Raw genomic sequence first — 18,870 nt, forward strand, 5'->3', positions numbered from 1 at the left:
TTGCATAACCATCACCACCATCTACTTCCAAAACTTCTTATCACCGTAGACAAACTCCATAACCATTAAGCAGTGACTCTCCTGCTAACCTCTCATCTTTCTTTTTCTGTACTTTTGCTTATTCTGGGTACACTCACATAAGTGGAATCATATAGTATTTGCCCTATTCTGTCTGGCTTATTTCACACACCATAATGTCCTCTAGTTCATCTGTACTGTGGGATGTATCAAAACGTCATTCCTTTTATAGCTGCATAACATTCCATTGTATAAACATACCGCGTTTTGTTTATCTGTTCATCAGTTGGTGGGTTCTTGGGTTGTGTTCACCTTTTGGCTATTATGAATATTGCTGCAATTAATGAAATCATCCAAGTGTCAGTTTGAGTCTCTGCTTTCAACTCATTTGGGTGTATACTTAAGAGTGGAATTGCTGGATTAAATGACAGTTCTATGTTTAGTTTTTTGAGGAACCAATAACCTGTTTTCCTTAGAGGCTGCACCATTTTACATTCTTTTTTTTTTTTTTTTAAAGATTTTATTTATTTATTTGACAGACAGAAATCACAAGTAGGCGCAGAGGCAGGCAGAGAGAGAGAGAGAGGAGGAAGCAGGCTCCCTGCTGAGCAGAGAGCCTGATGCGGGGCTCAATCCCAGGACCCTGGGATCATGACCTAAGCTGAAGGCAGACACTTAACTGGCTGAAGGCGCCCCCCATTTTACATTCTTAAGAATGATGTAAAAAGGTTCCTGTTTTTTCACATCCTTGTCAACACTTATTATTGTCCATCTTTTTGACTATAGCCATTCTACTGAATGTGAAAAGTAGTATCTCATTGTGGTTTCAATACACATTTCCCTAAAGACTAATGATGTCGAACATCTTTATATGCCCTTATGGGCCATTTATAGATCTTCTTTGGAGAACTGTCTGTAGGAATCCTTTGCCCATTTTTAACTTTTTTTTTTTTTAAATTGTTGAGTTTTAAGAGTTCTTTATATATTCTGGATACAAGACCCCTACCAGAGGGTGGTTTGTAAATATCTTCTCCCATTCTATAGGTTGTCTTTTTATTTTCTTATTAAATTTTGATGAAGTTCAATTTATCAGTTTTTCCTTTGGTGCTTATGCTTTCAGTGTCATATGTAAGAAATCATTGCCTAATCTAAGGTCATGAAGATTCATACCTGTGTTTTTTTTCTAAGAGTTTTATAGTTTTGGCTTTTCCATTTACATCTTGGATCCATTTTGAGTTAATTTTTGTGTATAGTGTGAGGTAGAGGTCCAGCCTCATGTGGGTATCCAGTTGTCCCACTACCACTTTCTGAAAAGACTACTTTTTTTCTCATTGAATTATATTGGCAGCCTTATGAAAATCATCTGACCATAGATGTAAGGGTTCATTTCTGTGCTATGATCTCTGCGTCCTTCCTTAGGCCATGCTACACCATTTTTTAAAAAAGATTATTTATTTATTTATTTGACAGAGAGAGAGAGAGATCACTAGTAGGCGGGGGGGTGGGGTGGGTAGCAGGCTCCCTGCTGAGCCGACAGCCCGATGTGGGGCTCAATCCCAGGACCCTGAGATCATGACCTGAGCCGAAGGCAGAGGCTTAACCCACTAAGCAACCCAGGTGCCCCATGCCACACAATTTTGATTACTGTAGCTTTGTAGTAAACTTTGAAATAAACTTGAGTCCTCCAGCTTTATTCTTTTTCAATATTGTTGTAGGTCCTGTTGTAGGTTCTGGGCCCCATGCATTTCCAATTCAACTTTAGCATTAGCTTGTCAATTTCTGTAAAAAAAGCAACTCGAAATTTGATTGAGATTGCATTGAATCTATAGATCAATTTTGAGAATATTGCCATCTTAACATCAGTTCCTCCCATCCAAGAACACAAGATGTTCTTTTTTTTGTTTGGGGCCTCCTTGCATTTTTTTCATGCATGCTTTGTAGTTTTCAGTACATAAGTCTTAATGTTTCTTTTGGTAAATTTATTTGCAAGTATTTCATTCTCTCTCTTTTTTTAAGATTTTATTTATTTATTTGACAGAGATCGCAAGTAGGCAGAGAGGCAGGCAGAGGAGGGTAGGGGGAAGCAGGCTCATCACTGAGCAGAGAGCCCAATGCAGGGCCCGATCCCAGGACCCTGAGATCATGACCTGAGCTGAAGTCAGAGGCTTAACCCACTGAGCCACTCAGGCACCCCTGGAATTGTTTTCTTAATTCCATTTTCAGATTATTCATTGCTAATGTATAGAAATACAACTGACCAAGTTATTTTTGTGTATTGGTCTTGTGTCCTGCTATTTTCTGAACTCGTTTATTAGTATAATAGTTATTACTTTTTTAAGATTCTTTAGGATTTCCTACATGCAAGATCATGTCATCTGCAAATAGAAATAGTTTTACATTTCCTTTCCAATCTGGGCGCCTTTTATTTCTTTTCTTTTTGCTTAATTTCCCTGGCTAAAACCTCCTGTACAATGTTGAGTAGAAGTGGTGAGAGCAGATATCCTTGTCTTGTTCCTGATCTTAAAGGAAGCTTTTGGTCTTTTACCATTAAGTAGGATGTTGGGTGTAGGTTTTCACAGATGCTTTTTATCATAAGGTTGTAGGAGTTCTATGCCTAGTTTGTTGAGTGTTTTTATGGGGAAAGGCTGTTGACTTTTGTCCAGTGCTTTTTTTGGCATCTGTTGAGGTGATTATGTGTTTTCTCCCTTTACTCTATTAATCTGGTGTATTACATTGATTGATTTCCATGTAGGCACGAGGCTTGCATCCCTAGCATAAATCCCACTTGGTTATGATGTGCATCCTCTTTATTTTTGAACTGTTTACTTAAGGTCAGGTTTGAGGTTTAAAGATTTTTATTAATTTTTTAAGAGAGAGAATGCGTGAGAGAGAGCACAACCAGGGGGAGGGGCAGAGGGAGAGGCAGAGAATCTCTAGTGGACTCCACATTGAGTGTGGAGGCCAACACAGGGCTATGATCTCATGACCCTGAGACCATGACCTGAGCGGAAATCCAGAGTCAGGTGCTTAACCAACTGAGCCACCCAGATTTGAGGTTTAATGATGAAATTAGAGAAAATCTTCTTGGGTTTTGATCATGCTGTATTTCTTAATCTAGAAATTGTAAAGATATCGATTTCCATGGGGATTAAACTTATTATTAAAACTTAAAATAAAATACTAATTAAGATTTTGTCTCCCCAAGAATTAGGTTTTAAAAAGGCATAATAGGGGCGCCTGGGTGGCTCAGTGGGTTAAAGCCTCTGCCTTCAGCTCCGGTCATGATCTCAGGGTCCTGGGATTGAGCCCCGCATCGGGCTCTCTGCTCAGCGGGGAGCCTGCTTCCTTCTCTCATTCTGCCTACCTCTCTGCCTGCTTGTGATCTCTCTCTGTCAAATAAATAAAATAAAATAAAATAAAATAAAATAAAATAAATAAAAAGGCATAATATTTTGGATGATAGTGAATGGGATATAATCTTTTTGTTTTTTTGCTTTTTTAACTTTACAGAGTATTTTATCACTATACTAAGCACTTTTTTTTTAAAGATTTTATTTATTTATTTGACAGAGATCACAAGTAGGCAGAGAGGCAGGAAGAGAGAGAGGAAGGGAAGCAGACTCCCTGCTGAGCAGAGAGCCTGACTTGGGACTTGATCCCAGGACCCTGAGATCATGACCTGAGCTGAAGGCAGCGGCTTAACACACTGAGCCACCCAGGCGCCCCTATACTAAGCACTTTAATGATTTTTTTAAGTGGAAAGAATGGATCAGCCCCTGCTCTAAAGAGTTTATTAATTATTTTGAGAGATAAAATAGATAAGCATGAAATTATAAACAAACATTTATGCATTTATACCATTTCTATGTATGGTATATTTAGATGTACAGTATATTTATGGTATGGTTTATTTAGATATGTTTAAATTCACTATCATAAAAGCCTTTCAGATTTCCTAACAGTTGAGCTTAGTGTCAAAGAAGTAAGCACAGGTATACTACTTAGATTTTATAAATACTCCTGTTGATTTGGTAGCACCAAGATGACAAGAATATTACTTATTTTTATCTTTTATGCATTTATCTTTTAGGGTTTGTTTTCTAATGAGTGTAACATATTAGAATAGTAGCTCTTGGCATAATTTAATTTATACATAAACAAATGTATATATATATATATATATATAGAGAGAGAGAGAGAGAGAGAGAGAGAGTAGATGCATGCACAAAAATTTATTACTGGTTGGGTATGCCGTCAAAATAATTTGGGAACCACTCGCTCTCAGGATAAAGTCAAGCCCCTTAGCATGTTCCCAACTGACTTTTCTACTCTTATTTTCTTAGTCTTCAATCTAACATATTGCATCTAGCATTACTGGTAGATTATTTGCTTCCACCTCTCTGCGCTGATGCTTAAGATGTTTCTTCTTCCTTGTAATAGTCGTTTCTTGCTGTATGTTTGTTGAGTTCCTACTTAGTCATCAAATTCTAGCTCAGAGGTCTTTTCCTCTATATCTCCAATGATCTCCTCTTTTCCTCACTGGGCAGAATTAATTGCTGCAGTTCTTCATTAATAATATCAGTGTGTGTGTTTTTACAGTATATCCATTTGATATATATGTGTATGTGTGTATGTATGCCTGTGTGTATACATATACATCTATATGTACAAATACATCCTTGACTAGATTCTGAGGGTATATGTCATATGACAATCATCTTTTTACAATCAGGCCTTGGTACATATTAGACATCAGTGAATTTTTATTGAGCAGAAGTCATAAAAAAGAGCGGGAGATTTGAGGTAAGAAATGCTATCATTGAAAAACTGCTCAGTAAGAATGATTTTGTTGGATCAGAAAAGAAAAAAAAAGAGAGTGAAGTTTATGCTGAGAATTAATGGAAGAGAAATTGCAGTGATCCAAGTAGTCTGTAGCTGGATCCTACCTGAGATACAGGTTATCAAGAAGGGGCAAAGAAAAAAGATAAAAGCAGAACATATTATAGAAAAAAGACCTTTTGTTTGTTTCCTTGATTGATTTTTACCCTTTGCCTGGAGTACTCATCCCTACTTACCTGCACTGCTTTTCCCACACACTTTAGATCTCTGCTGAGAAAGTCATCTTATTAGTGAGGCCTTTTATATCTGCCCTATTTATGAAAAAATCAGTCCTACCTCACTCTTTGCACTGATATACCCTAGCCACTTTCTGTTTTAGTTTTCTTAGTAGCTTTTCTTATCTGACATTGGACATATTTTATTTTAGTATTTATTTGTTTTCTGTCTCTTCTTACCAGAATGTAAGTTTCACGAGGGCAGGGTTATTTTACGTCTGCTTTGTCCGTGTTCTATCTCCCAACATTACAAAGGTGCCTATCACACCATCCCTGCCCAGTGATTAATAGAAGTATTACAGTATTCTCCCCTTATCTGTGGTTTCAGTTTCCACAGTTTCAGTTACCTGTGGTCAGCCATGGTCCGGAAGCAGATGATCTACCTTCTGACCTATCGTTCAGAAAGTTGGTAGTGGCCTAGTGTTATGACACCCTGCCTACGCTGTTCATTTCATCTCAGCACGTAGACATTATCTCACATTACCACATGCAGAAAGATGAGGGGACAACAATAAAATATTTTGAGAGAGAGACCCCATTCATATAATTACTTTTATTACGGTAAATTGTTATAATTGTTCTATTTTATTATTGCTGTTAATCTGTTATTGTGCTTAATTCATAAATTAAACTTCATCATAGGTATTCATGTGTACAAAAAAAACCTCATATAGGGTTTAATACCCTCCACAGTTTCAGACTTCCAGTAGAGGTGTTGGAAAGTATTTCCCATAGCTAAGGGGAGGCAACCGTACTATAGGCGGGAAAAGTTGAGAAAACAGTTCGGAAAACTTGGGGAAGGGGAGAATCTTGTTTTCAAATAGTTTGTTAGTTAACATTTCGAATAATGTTCTCAGTATGGGTTTCCTCAACCTCCAGACAGCTCTTCAGATGAAGTAAGCTTAAAGCAGCCAGCCTAAATATCAAACTAAAAAAAATTTATGAAAAATACATGATTTTCATTGTTTCCAGGTCTTGGGGACACTCTGTATTATATTATAGTTTTAGGGTTTTTTAGGTTGACAGTTGAGCACATTGCTTTAAATTTAGAGGTACTTTAACTGAAACCGTGCATGGATCTTAAATGTACAGTTTGATGAATGTTGGTAAGTATAACCAACTTCGAGATTGTTCAAGATAAAGACCATTTCCATCATTCCGGAAAGTTCCTTTATCCCCCTTTCTAGTCAATTCTCCCTCCTTCCCAGAGGCAACTGCCATTCTAATTTCTTCTACTACATAAATTAGTTGGGTATGTTCTTGAAATTCATTCAGATGGAAACATATGTGTTCTTTTGCCTCTGGCTCCTTTATCTCCACTAATGATTTTGAGACTTGGGCATGTTGTTGCATCTATCAGCAGTATGGTTCCTGTTTATTGGTGAGTCCTGATCCATTATATGACGTCTGTTTGCCCATCTTCTGTTGATGGGCATTTGGTGTGTGTATAGTTCTTGGCTATTATAAATAAAGCTATTATGAGCCTTCTTATGTAAGTCTTTTTGTTGCCATATATATTAAATTCTGTTGGGCATATGCTTAGGAGGAGTATTTCTGGGTCATAGTGCAGGTGTATATTCAGCTAAAGTCTTTTAAAGTGGTTTTTACCATTTCGCACTCCCACCAGCAGTGTTTGAGAGTTTGTTACTCCACATCCTTGCCAGTAGTTAAATACTGTTATTTTTTTTTTTTTTAATTTAACCAATCTGATGGGTATATAGGGTTGTTTCAATCTCCATTTCCCTGAAGAGTTGTTGAGCACCTTTTTGTATAATTCGTGGACATATGAATGTCTTTTGCCTATTCAAGTGTTTTGCCTATTTTCAATTTTTATTTTTTGCTTATTTTTTATTTAATTTGTAGGGTTTCTTTATACATTTTGGATATGAGTCCTTTATCCGATATATGGATTACAAGTATTTTCTCCAAGTTTGTGGCTTGTCTTTTCACTTTCACTTTCTAAATGTCTTTTGGTGAAGTGCAGTGTGTTTTTTGTGTTTTTATGGCTGATGCCTTTTGTGTCTTGTCCAAGAAACTTGCCTACCTTGAGGCCATGAAGGAATTCTCTTGTTTTCTTCCAGACATCTTACGGTTTTAGCTTGGTCTCTGATTGATCTAGAATTAACTTTTCTGTATATTGTGAGGTAGAAGTAAAGTTCATTCTTTTCCATGAGGTATCTAGTTGTTTGAATTATTAGACTTTAATAACAGCATTTTCATGTATGGTATCTCATTTGAGTTTTTCAGTATCTTAGAGGAATGAAAGTTATGTGTTATCTCTCTTACAGAGATGAGGAGCTAACACTCAGATTATTTAGGTAAGATTGCACAGCTAATTAATAACTGAACATGATTAAAGCTCATATATCCTAATACTGTTTAGTCCTATTCTATTATTACGCTACACAGCTTCTTCTAATTGAGTTTTTAAAAATATCTGAACAAAGTTTCACTAAACTAATAGAGTGAATTTAATTAAAATTGTCTGAAAAATACCCAGTTGAATGTTTCATACCATCAAATTATTTATTTATACAAATTATGGCATTCTTTTTATAAAACCAATTCAGGTTCTCAGAAATGTGTGCATTATAGATTTATGTACTTCTTTATTCTCAATTAGGTAAATTCATGAGATTGTAGTTAATTTTGTTTAAATGGGCCATTTTATATGTACACACACTCATATTTAAATTAAAAGTAGATTTCTTTTAAAAGGTATATTTTAGGGACGCCTGGGTGGCTCAGTGGGTTAAAAGCCTCTGCCTTCGGCTCAGGTCATGATCTCAGGGTCCTGGGATCAAGCCCCACATGGGTCTCCCTGTTCAGTGGGGAGTTAGCTTCTCCCTCTCCCCCTACTGCTCCTTCTCTCTCTCTTGCTCATGCTCTCTCTCAAATAAAATACATAAAATCTATTTTAAAAAAGTAATGTTAAGCAGTTTTACTAGAAGTAACATAGTGTGCACTGGTGACATTGGTGCCATTTTATTTTTTCACTGTCATTATCAGTCATCTAATGTGAGGAATTAGATGCTTCACACTTATATCCATGGCTGATTTTGTACAGGCTGCCTCTCTGCCTCCAGAATTGGCCCTTCCTAATCACCTACCCATTTGCTCAGTGAAATAATGTCTTAGAGTAGGAAGTAAGCCTGGTGAGCCAGAGTTAATTCAAACTAAAATGTAAACAGCAAAGACTCTAGACAATGTGATTCATTTATAAATTTATAGATTTTACATTTGTATATTTACATATATTTTGAGGAGGAGGAGGTTGTTTTTCGAGTTCAGGTTCTCACAGAAGGGCAGAAGACACCAGGTTTTAGAGAAAGGGTTTAGAGAAAGAGAATGCGGGCAAGTAGGAGGCAGAAAGGAATGACTGGAATTTCCCTTTCAAGGCGACTGTACTAAATTACAAAGAGCCCGGATATCTGGAAAGTGAGTTCAAGAAAAAAAATATTTAAAAGTATAAAAGAGTTTTTTAGATGTTGGCTGGCTGCTTTAAGACTAAAACCGAACTAACTGAAATCTGAGGATATTTCTTGTTTTACAGAAGGGACAGAACAGGGGCTGGAGGGTGAGATAGGCCGTTCCCAGGCATGTGGGATAGTGGCTAAGCACTGTGGACAGACTCTAGCTTCCCAGTGCATCAGACTTGATTTTCTCTCTCTAGCTGTCAGACAGCAGTCGTCAGAATTCTCTAACCATCAGACCCACTTGGATGGATAAGGGTGGGTGGGTTCATTACTGCAAGGTGGATGTGCTCGTCTTCCGAGAGGTGGGTTAACACAAGGCTGCTGAACAAACGTGGTCTCTTGTAACAAACATTCTTAGAGTTTTGATAAACAGATGAATTTCCTTTAAGCAAACATATAGGCTTTGGGTCATCATAGCCTGTTCTGTTACTGTTACAAATTACTTAAGAGTTATGTTACTGTGAGGTCAAACAAAACCTTTCTACCTGAAACAGTTGAATATTTTGGATCACCTTTTGCTCCTTTGAACAAATATAGTCATTGGTCATCACGACAGCAAGAGACAAACCACGAAATTTATTTAAACTTAAATACGGTGGTCCAGCCAGTCCTCCCACGTTCCACTTAATATGTTGTACACACGTGGATAACAGAGGACAGTAAACAAACAAGGGAGAATAACCAGTTTAGCACTTCGGGGCTGTGTCCACACATTCTTTTCTCAAGGTTCTTATCAAACAAAAAAACTTACATTTGTATGCTAAATTCAGTCAAAGAAATTGGAGTCTATATTATGGTCTTTATAGAGCCAGTCTCGACCTTCTAGCTTATTATTGACTTTATGACTTTGGGAAAGATTTTGTCCCCCTAAACTTACTTTTCTCATCTGTAAAATGGACTTCGTGAGGACTGGAGATAATGTCTGAAAGTCAGGAACCTAGTGAGTCATCAGTCAATATTGGCTAATACTGTTAGTCCTTGGCGTATTTTTATTTTTATTACTTTTATTTCCTGCAGTGTATGTTCATGCCCAAATAACGCAACCATTCACTAGGAAGGGCTTTGCCAGCTGCCCTGTTTCCACAGTTCCTGCCCATCCAGTGCACCTGTCCACACACCTGTCGAAGCACGCAGCTGTCTGACCCAAGTACTTGTCAGTCCCTTCACTGCACTGCCGGGTTTGGAGGGTTGAGGTGACTTTATTGGTATCCCTGTTTCTTCACCCAGTTTGGTGGAATGCCAAATAAATGTTTGCTGGCTGAACAGCTGACTAGTGGTCCAAAGAAGGGATTGGTACCTTTTTTTGGGGGTGGGGTTGATAGTTTTAAGAGCTCATTATCCTAAATGTTCTGTTTTTCTACATATAGGTTTATTTTTATTTACCCTACTTGGTCTTTGGAGATCATTTTTTTTTAAATTTTATTTATTTATTTGACAGAGAGTGAGATCACAAGTAGGCAGAGAGGCAGGAAGAGAGAGAGGAGGAAGCAGGCTCCCTGCTGAGCAGAGAGCCTGATGTGGGGCTCGATCCCAGGACCCTGAGACCATGACCTGAGCCGAAGGCAGAGGCTTAACCCACCCAGGTGCCCCTGGAGATCATTTTTGATGTGAGGATTGATGTCTTTTCTGTAAAATTCCCAGCCCCCTTTTGCTCTGAATGTTGCCTTTTTGTGATTACCATAATTTTCTTCTTTTGAAACTTCTTCTAAGTGAATACTGGGCCTTGCAATCTGTGTTTATGACTTTTAATTAATCTTTTTAATCTTGTTGCCTCTCTGGATTGTATTTTGGAAGAATTCCTTAATACCATTCTTCAATTACCAACTCGTCTTCAGTTTCTCTTCAACTGTTAAATTCTGGAGTTTTTCTCAGATGTTGAGGGTTTTTTTCTTTTTAATCCCACTGACAACAGTTTTCATTTCTAGGATTTTTAACTGGCTCTTTTCATATCCATCTGTTTTTACTTCCTTTCTGCCTGTTTTTGTTTTGGTTCATAATCTCATATTTCTGGTTGTGGATATGATTCCTGTATTAATCTCTCTTAATCGCATTTACTTAAAAATCTTTGTTTGGGGGCACCTGGGTGGCTCAGGTGGTTAAGTATCTGACTCTTGATTTCAGCTCAGGTCATGGATATCAGGGTCCTGAGATCAAGCCCCACATAAGGTTGCCCTGGGCGTGGCACCTGCTTGGGAGTTTGTCCCCCTCCTCCTTCTGCCCCTCCCCCCGCCCCCGCTTGACACATACGTGCTCTTTCTCTTTCTCTCTCTCAGATAAACTAACTAAATTAATTATACATGAAAATAAAAATCTTCATTTACGATTCTAAAGTCTTCTAACGAATCTAGAATATTGCTTATAGAATCCTGTGAAGCGCTGATTTCATTTGCAGTGAAGTTGTGTTTTGATTGCTGCTTTTATTAGCCATCTTTCTTAAGCATTAGATGTTTTTAAAAAACTATTTTGGAATTTGAGTTTTCTGTCTTCTTTTGACTGGGACATTCTTCCTCCTCTATCTGTGTTCGCCGCTGTATGTTGGTTTTCAGTTCTTGCCCCCCACGTCCCTAGAGCCTCCAGGACAGCCCTTACTGAGGCAGCTCAGGGCTCATGCCCTGTGACAGAACCGGAGTGTCTTGGATGCGGTCACTGAGGTGGCGGGTGGCTCGGTGTAGTTCCCAGCCTTAAGGCTGCTCACGTGTCTTCTAGCTTCTAGATCACAGCCGCAGATACGCGACAACCCAGGAAGCAGTTAGCAGCTGGGTTTTTTCCCCTTCTTTCTCTTTTCTTCTCAGCCTTCTCTCACAAACATGGATGCTCCCCAGTGAGACCAGCTCTGGTTCCCTAACGCCTGAGGAGCGGAACGGGGTCAAGAGCCCAGCAGCCCTGTGGCTTCAGCCCTGGTCATCGCCTTTTCATTCCTCGTACATTTCTGGAGATTTTTACCTTGTTTGTGAGGCCGGCGATGTCTCTCACTCTGTGTTTGGAGCAGAGCACGGGGGTACTTCGAAGCATGAACTGACTGTGCCAACTTGACTGAAGGTTTTTTAACTTGAAAATGACACTGTTGGGGCTACTGCTCCCCGCCCTCCCCACCCTACCCTCATGCTCACCTGCAGAGACATTGTGGAGGATACAGGAGAAGGGAGACTGGAGATAAGTAAATAATTCAGAACTCCGCAGGCAAGAAAAGAGCAGCGCCTGAACTAAACTAAGGGCAATGGAGCGCAGAGGACGGATGTAGAAGTTGCTAGCTGCTCCCATCAGTGGACACGGGTTCCCGGGCGTGGGAGGTGAATGTTCACAGTTTGGGTTTAGAATAGACGTAAAATTCATTGAGAAGGGAATCTAAGAAGAAGAGTAGGGGTGCCTAGTGGCTCAGTGGGTTAAAGCCTCTGCCATCGGCTCAGGTCATAATCTCGGGGTCCTGGGATCGAGCCCCGCATCGGGCTCTCTGCTCAGCAGGGAGCCTGCTTCCCTCTCTCTTTCTGCCTCTCTGCCTACTTGTGATCTCTCTCTCTCTCCGTCTCTGTCAAATAAATAAATAAATCTTTAAAAAAAAAAAGTAAATTTTGGTTGGTTAGTGGGTCAGGTATGGAGGAAGGGGAGTGAAGATATTTTATGACCACAGTTTTAGGCGTAATACAGGTTTTCCTAGAAGTCTGCTGTGTGCCTTTGCTGCTGTCACATCTCATTGCCCAACATCTCTGCATTTACTCTATTTCCAGATCTCTTTATATGCTGCTCATGTGTTTGTTTACAGGCGCACTTCCTCTGCATTTGGGACATTTTTTTCTCAGCATGTTCCTTCATTTATTTAATAGACATTTCCGAAGTAACTCTTAAGCAGGTATAATTCTGGCCTTCATGGATGTTATGCTGTAATGGAGGAAAAAGACACTTATCAAATCAATAAGAATTGCGGCGTGTGGAAGTGCTGTAGGAGAGCAGGGCAGGGACTGGAGAGTGTGCAGGGCAAGTGGGGAGGGGCTTGCGATCCCTCAGCAGGAGGTGAAGTCTGAGCTGAGCTGCTCCCTCTGCCTGAAGGGCTGCAGAGCTGCTCTCTCTGCTTGAAGGGCTGCAGGCCTGGCCTTTTCTTGCTGAGGGAGATGCCTGTCCGTCCCTGCACCACAGCTCGGTGTTTAGCTCCTTACTGTGCTTTACTTCCTTCAGAGCATGTATTTGTATCTGAAATTTTCTTGTTTGGAGATCTTGTCATTTTTTCTCTCACTCATGTTTCTAGAACAATTCCTGAAACTTAAGTGTTGAAAAAATGATCAAATGACCGCCGAGGTGAATAAGTGCATTTCCTTGGCTTTTGGTTTGGCACAGAGTTGCTTAGTGATTTGCATGTCCCGGTCCTTTGTGTGAGTTTGAGAAGCCTCCTCAGGTTGGCTTTCTGTCCGTTCATTTTTCTGTCCTCTTGACTGTCCCCTCAGTCCACTGGGCCCTTCTGATGACGGTTGCCAGTGGGAGCGTGCCACTCTCTGGCCAAGGGGACAGGCATGTGACTTTCAAGCTGAGCCAAGCCTAGTCATTCTCCTGGATTTTTCCAATTTGAGTGAAGGAAGAGGGAGGCTTCTCAGATGGCAGAGTGTGAGGCATGAACCTGGAACTCTCTGTGGCCATGTCCACATTCAGGTGGAGGAAGCCGGTCTGCAAGAGGAGAAAAGGAAAGCATTATGCAGAGGGAGGAAGGGACGGGGACGGGGGGAGCAGTCCTGGGCGTTCTCCATACTTGAAGCCCAGTGGCAACCCCTGGTTTTCCCATGGTCTGTTCAGTTTGAGTTTCTGTCACTTATAACCTAAAGATCCCTGATTTCCTAATTAAAATAGAATATAGCTTTATTTTTACTTTACCCTTCATGTCAATAACAAGCTTTATGTCTTGGTGTATCTTTGGGTATTGATCTGTTTCATAGTTTGATTTCTCATTTCAGAGACTCCATGTCTCCCTCTCTTTGTCGATCTCTCTCCCTCTCCCTCCCACATTCTTCCCCCCGTCTCTTTCTCTCTTTCAGACACAGAGCCGTGACTTCCTACATGTGTTCTATTCCCCAATTCCGTTCTAGTGCTAGGTCGCTCCTTTCCTTTCAGAAACATATTGCTTAGCAGCAAGGAGATACCATCTTTTTGGTACTAATTGTTATTTTTTACTCATCCTTGAAGCACATTTATTGGGGTTTTAGATTTTTTTCACTTTCAACTTTGGTGCTTTAGAACAGCTGGGTTTCTACTGTCCAGCATCTCAGTGGTGGTGGGGGAGTAGCCATGGCCATGCACAGCCTTGAGAATGAAGCAAACCACTGTGGCAGGCTGTCACCTGCTCCCTTAGGAAAAAGCCTTCATGTTTCAGGGAGAAGTGCTTCGTCATTGTGGCTGGCTTTCTGCTTGATGTACCTGCTTGGACCTTTGAACTTTTGTAGCTGCTTTCAAGTCCCACCAGTTCATGCAGACTCCGACTGAAATAATCCACATCTGTCCCATAATTTCTAGTTCTGACCTCTTGTAATTAAGGGTGTTGCAAGAAACTTTTTCAGGCCAGGCACCTTTCTCAGGCAGCTACACTATAAATTGGCACTCGATACCTTTCATCCATCTGGTTCCATTTGCGTTATGTCAGGGAGAAAATGGAGACTTTTTGGTAATTTGTTCCTTATCGATTTTTTTACTCAGCAAAGATTTATTGAGTAGCTCCTATGTGCCAATCATTCTCCCAGACACTGGAGATACTGGGTGAATGAGGCTCTCTGCCCTCATGGAGCTTGTAGGTGAGGAAACAAACAGTAAACAAGTAAATAAATGTGTATATATTATTATGTGTATATATATATAATTATTATTATGTGTATATACAAACATATATATGTACACACACACACACACAATAGCAGGTGGTGATAAAATGGGTAAGGGAATAGAGAGTGATGGGAAGGGGGCTATTTTGGATAGGGTGGGCAGAAGTAAGGCTTCTCTGAGGAGGTGACATTTGAGTAGAGACTTGAATGAATTAGGGACCTAGCCATGCAGAGTCCCTGGCAGAAGCAACAGCTAACACACAGCTTGAAGGAGACAGAGAGCCTGGTGTGACAGCAGAATAAGGCAGTCTGGGTGGTTCAGCTGGAGGAGAGAGAGGAAGCAAAAAGGAGATGAGTTTTTGTGAAGTTAGAAATGGAAAAACAAGTTTTCCACCCCTTCCCCCAAACTAAGCTGCGGCAGTTTCAAGGGAGTAGTGGTGTCTGGCATGTTGTCCCCAAGGGCTGACAGTCACAGCAGGCTTCTATCAGGCGACAAGGAGTGGTAACCCAAAACCCTGCAGGATTTTTTTGTTTATGGACTATAGATTCCTCAAAGGAAGTTAAGGGCGTCAAGAAGGATACTCTTCACAGCAGTTATAAAGGAAGTTTGGAAGGAGGAAGTGACTAAGAAATGAGACTGAGAGTAGATAAAATAATCTTGGGAAAGATGGCAACTTAAGCAAAGGTTTCTAACACCATTGTAGCAGTCCTTAATGAAATGACTGGCAGAGAACATGTTGGCCGGTTTTGTCAAAAGCACCCTCCATTTGACCATTTCTCATTACTTCCCCTGCTAGTAAGTTATAGTTGGATATATTAATATTTCAATTCACCACGCTTAGAGCCCAAAATGAACACAGTAGTGGGTCTTTAAGGACTTGTCATTTTACTCCTGGAGGAAGGCTTGGGAAAACGTGAGATGTTCTATTATGAGTTGGTCCCGAGATGTGGAGAGGGAAGTGGTTTTCCTTTATCATTTTTCATGGGAAGGGATTGAGATTAGTAATAATAATACTATATATTTGAATGAGTATTCTTTTGTATCTGTGATTTACACTGAGCAGATATGCTTCTACTGGTTTTCACATCAAAAACTCAAGCCCATACAGACCACCTAACATATCAGAGTCACACAGTTGGTTAAGGACAGTATTGTCATTAGGATTCTGGTCTTAGACTTTGCTCTGGCACTCTATTAATGGCATCAAGTTGTTTTAATAAGACGTTTTGTCAAAGAAAATCTAATTGTCCTCCCTACTCTTGTCCCACCCTAATGTCCTCCTTTAAGGTAGCCGATATTAACAATGCGTGGGGACACTGCTGGCCATCTGCCTGCCTATCCATCATTTATCCACCCGTGTATTTCTCTATCTACTTCTCTCTCCTTGTATACATATATAATGATTGATTTTCCCGTGTGCTTTACTGATTCGACTCATAACCGTGCATGTTACTTTAAATCTTTAGCCAATGTCATTGTCCTATATCTAGATCTAATTCATTCCTCTTCTTTTATGCCTACATTGTTTGGTTTATTGCAGAGAATGAATTGTTTTTAAAAGGAAATATATTTAGAGTGAAAAATGTCATGTCAATAAGTGATAGGATTTCATCACACATTTAGGTACTTCTTAAGGTATAAGAAAAGGAGTACTTATTGACAACTCCAATGAAACTTAGGTTTCCCTTTGACTTGTTACAGATTTTTTCTGCTTTGCTACACTGTTTACATTTTTCCCTAATTTTCTTTAGAATAGAAATTAATTGTAACTTCAGTGAATATTTTCTTACCTATACCAATTCAATGTATTTTTCAGGGTATTATATCCGGGAGAAGTCTAAGCAAGTCATAACATTGCTGATGGATGAACAGTTGCTGCACAGAGAGAGGGAAGTAGCATGTCGGACAAGACGGCGTACCTCCTACTCTATGACATTTCCTAAAAGATTACCTGGTACAGCTAACTCACCAACAGCATGTGCTTCCGCCCACACACCAGAAACTCCTGCCTCAGAGAAGAAACGTAAGCTTCTTAAGGTTGCAAGGCTACGTAATAAAAGTACGTATACTGAACACAGACCTACAATGTAGTAGGTATCATTTAAGAACAATTAAAAAATATAAAACATTAGGTTTTCATGCTGAAATATTAATACTATATTAGTACTCTTATTACTATGTTAGACATTGTACTGTACAAAACAGAGATGAAGAGTAATAGTAGAAAAATTTGTGATTATTTTTGGAATACAGGTTATCTGGGTTTCAAAAAAAGTGGGATTTTTGAGCTTAAATGTTATTAAAGTAGTGATGCTTACTTGGCATCATGATTCATTTTAAGATTTTCATTATAACTAGAATGTGAGACTCGGGGTCTGGGTATTATGCATTTTGTGCTGTTTGATCCTACATTTGCTTAAAGGTGCCTCAGAATTCTGAAAGTGTCTAAAACTCCTACAGGATGACAGTGCCTCATAGTACATACATTTTAAATATGAACTGAACTTTTTTAAAAAGGAATTTCTTTGTAGCATTACAGAAATCAGTAGGGAGATACAATTATCTTTCCTATTAAATTTGCTAAAAAGTAAAGGAATGTCAACGGACTCTGTCTTCTCCGGTACAAATCCTGTTGTGAAGTTTTGTATGAGGAATGGACAGTTTGAGGAAGCAAAAAACATTAAAGAAATGTGACTTGGATCCTTGTCCCTTGAAAGGAACTAAACCTCATGCTGTAAGTGAGAGACACAGCAGGAGTAATGTAGAGTTAAAAGTATTTTCAGAGGTTGGCCTGCTAGCTTTATCCTGCAACTCTATTAAGGAAGATCCTGAAAGAGCTACAGGTGTTCAGTTCGAACAGATGTTCCAAATGTCAGTTAAATCTGGAAATTAAGAATGTTCATAGTAATACCAACGTGGAACAATCCTAAAAATCACTAAAGTACTTTTCTGACTCGGTCAGGGGTTCTCAAATGTTCTCTCACTTTGTGCTTGTGTGGACTGCGGAGACGGAAAGACAGTAAAAGACAGTAAATGCCATCTACATGCTTCTAAATGTAGTGGAACCTCTTTCTTGAGGGCGGCCATTTTATTTTGAAATAAATCTCCAGGAATGATAAGAGACCCATTCTGAAATTTTCTCACAGAAGCCTTCAGTTCAAACTACTACAGAAGAGGGTTACAGAGTAAAATCACCAACTATGAACTGGCCCAGAGTTTCTTCACTCCTTTTGCAACTGCTCTGTTGCCTTTCTTATTCTCCCTCCATTGCTTTTCTCTCTTCCTTTCTCTTTCATTATAAACTTATATTTATGGAATTTATTTGAAGTTTGAATTTATTTGAAGGTACCGAGCAAAAATTTGGAGCTATAACAGTGAGTAGACCATAGTCCCTTTCATCATGGAGCAAATATTCTAGGGATAGAGACATATACTAACCACACACAAACAAAATAGATATAAAATATTATGCTAGGGACAAGTCCTATAAAGAAAAGGAAAGCAGTGTTAGGGGACAGAGAGTGACAGGGATGGCTTTAGTTTAGGTCAGGAGTGAAGGAAGGCCTTTGGGAGGAGGAGACCCAAATGAAGTGAGGGGACAGTCCATCTGTATCTGGGGTGTTCCAGGCAGAGGAAACTCCACGTGTAATCTGGGGCGAGCTTGATGAACTTACTGTAAACTTAGGAAATGAATCTTTAAATTGCCAAAGAAGTAGCTTAGCTCTGAGCCATTTTTATGATTCATACAAGGAAATTGAGTTTATTGCTTTATAGTCACTGCTTTTTTTTTTTTTTTTTAACCCCAAATGATATTCTCTAGCTTTATGACACATCTTGTTCACTAAACTGAGCTTGGAATGACTTTTGACTACTTTTAAACAGTCAGTCTACCTTCAAATGAAGTCTTGCTGCAGTTCATTTTTTTTCATATTACGAACATGTATTGAATACTTATTATATGCCAGACACTGTTCTAGGACTGGTAACCAAATTGGATGTATTTCTGCTCTCTTAGAAGTTATTGGGGTGCCTGGGTGGCTCAGTGGGTTAAGCCTCTGCCTTCAGCTTGGGTCATGATCTTAGGGTTTTGGGATCTAGCCCCGCATCAGGCTCTCTGCTTGGCAGGGAGCCTGCTTCTTCCCCTCACTCTCCCTGCCTCTCTGCCTACTTGTGATCTCTGTCAAAACAAAATTTTTTAAATTTAAAAAATGAAGTTATATCTAGTGACGGCTTTCAGCCTGTTTAAAAAAAAATGTTCAAAAGGAGTTTTGGTGAATGATGGCATCACCAAAATGAATTGTAGTTTAAGAGTACTATTTAAAAGTGAATAGTGAATGTTTGGATGTAAAAACTTAGTGTGTTAGAAATCTGTTAAATTATTTAAAAACTTCATTTATCTACCACTAGGTATAGATGCACATAAACATACTAGATACATAGATGTGTGTGTTTGTGTTCAAAAAAGA

The 18,870-nt window shown here is 39.4% G+C and overlaps 1 protein-coding gene across 5 annotated transcripts in view; it reads left to right on the forward strand.

Annotated features, from left to right (window-relative positions):
- ENTHD1 (ENTH domain containing 1) overlaps nt 1-18,870 on the forward strand; it is a 102,396-nt gene that overhangs the window by 6,600 nt on the left and 76,926 nt on the right. For 4 of the 5 annotated variants that reach the window (XM_082739995.1, XM_082739992.1, XM_082739996.1 and 1 more), the window contains exon 3: nt 16,221-16,463. In XM_082739995.1, coding sequence (XP_082596121.1) covers nt 16,221-16,463 — 243 coding nt within the window. The remainder of the gene's footprint in view (nt 1-16,220; nt 16,464-18,870) is intronic. The other variant, XM_082739994.1, reaches the window with a different exon arrangement.

The sequence above is a fragment of the Mustela nivalis genome (assembly GCF_964662115.1).
Source record: "Mustela nivalis genome assembly, chromosome: 7".
Lineage (NCBI taxonomy): Eukaryota > Metazoa > Chordata > Mammalia > Carnivora > Mustelidae > Mustela > Mustela nivalis.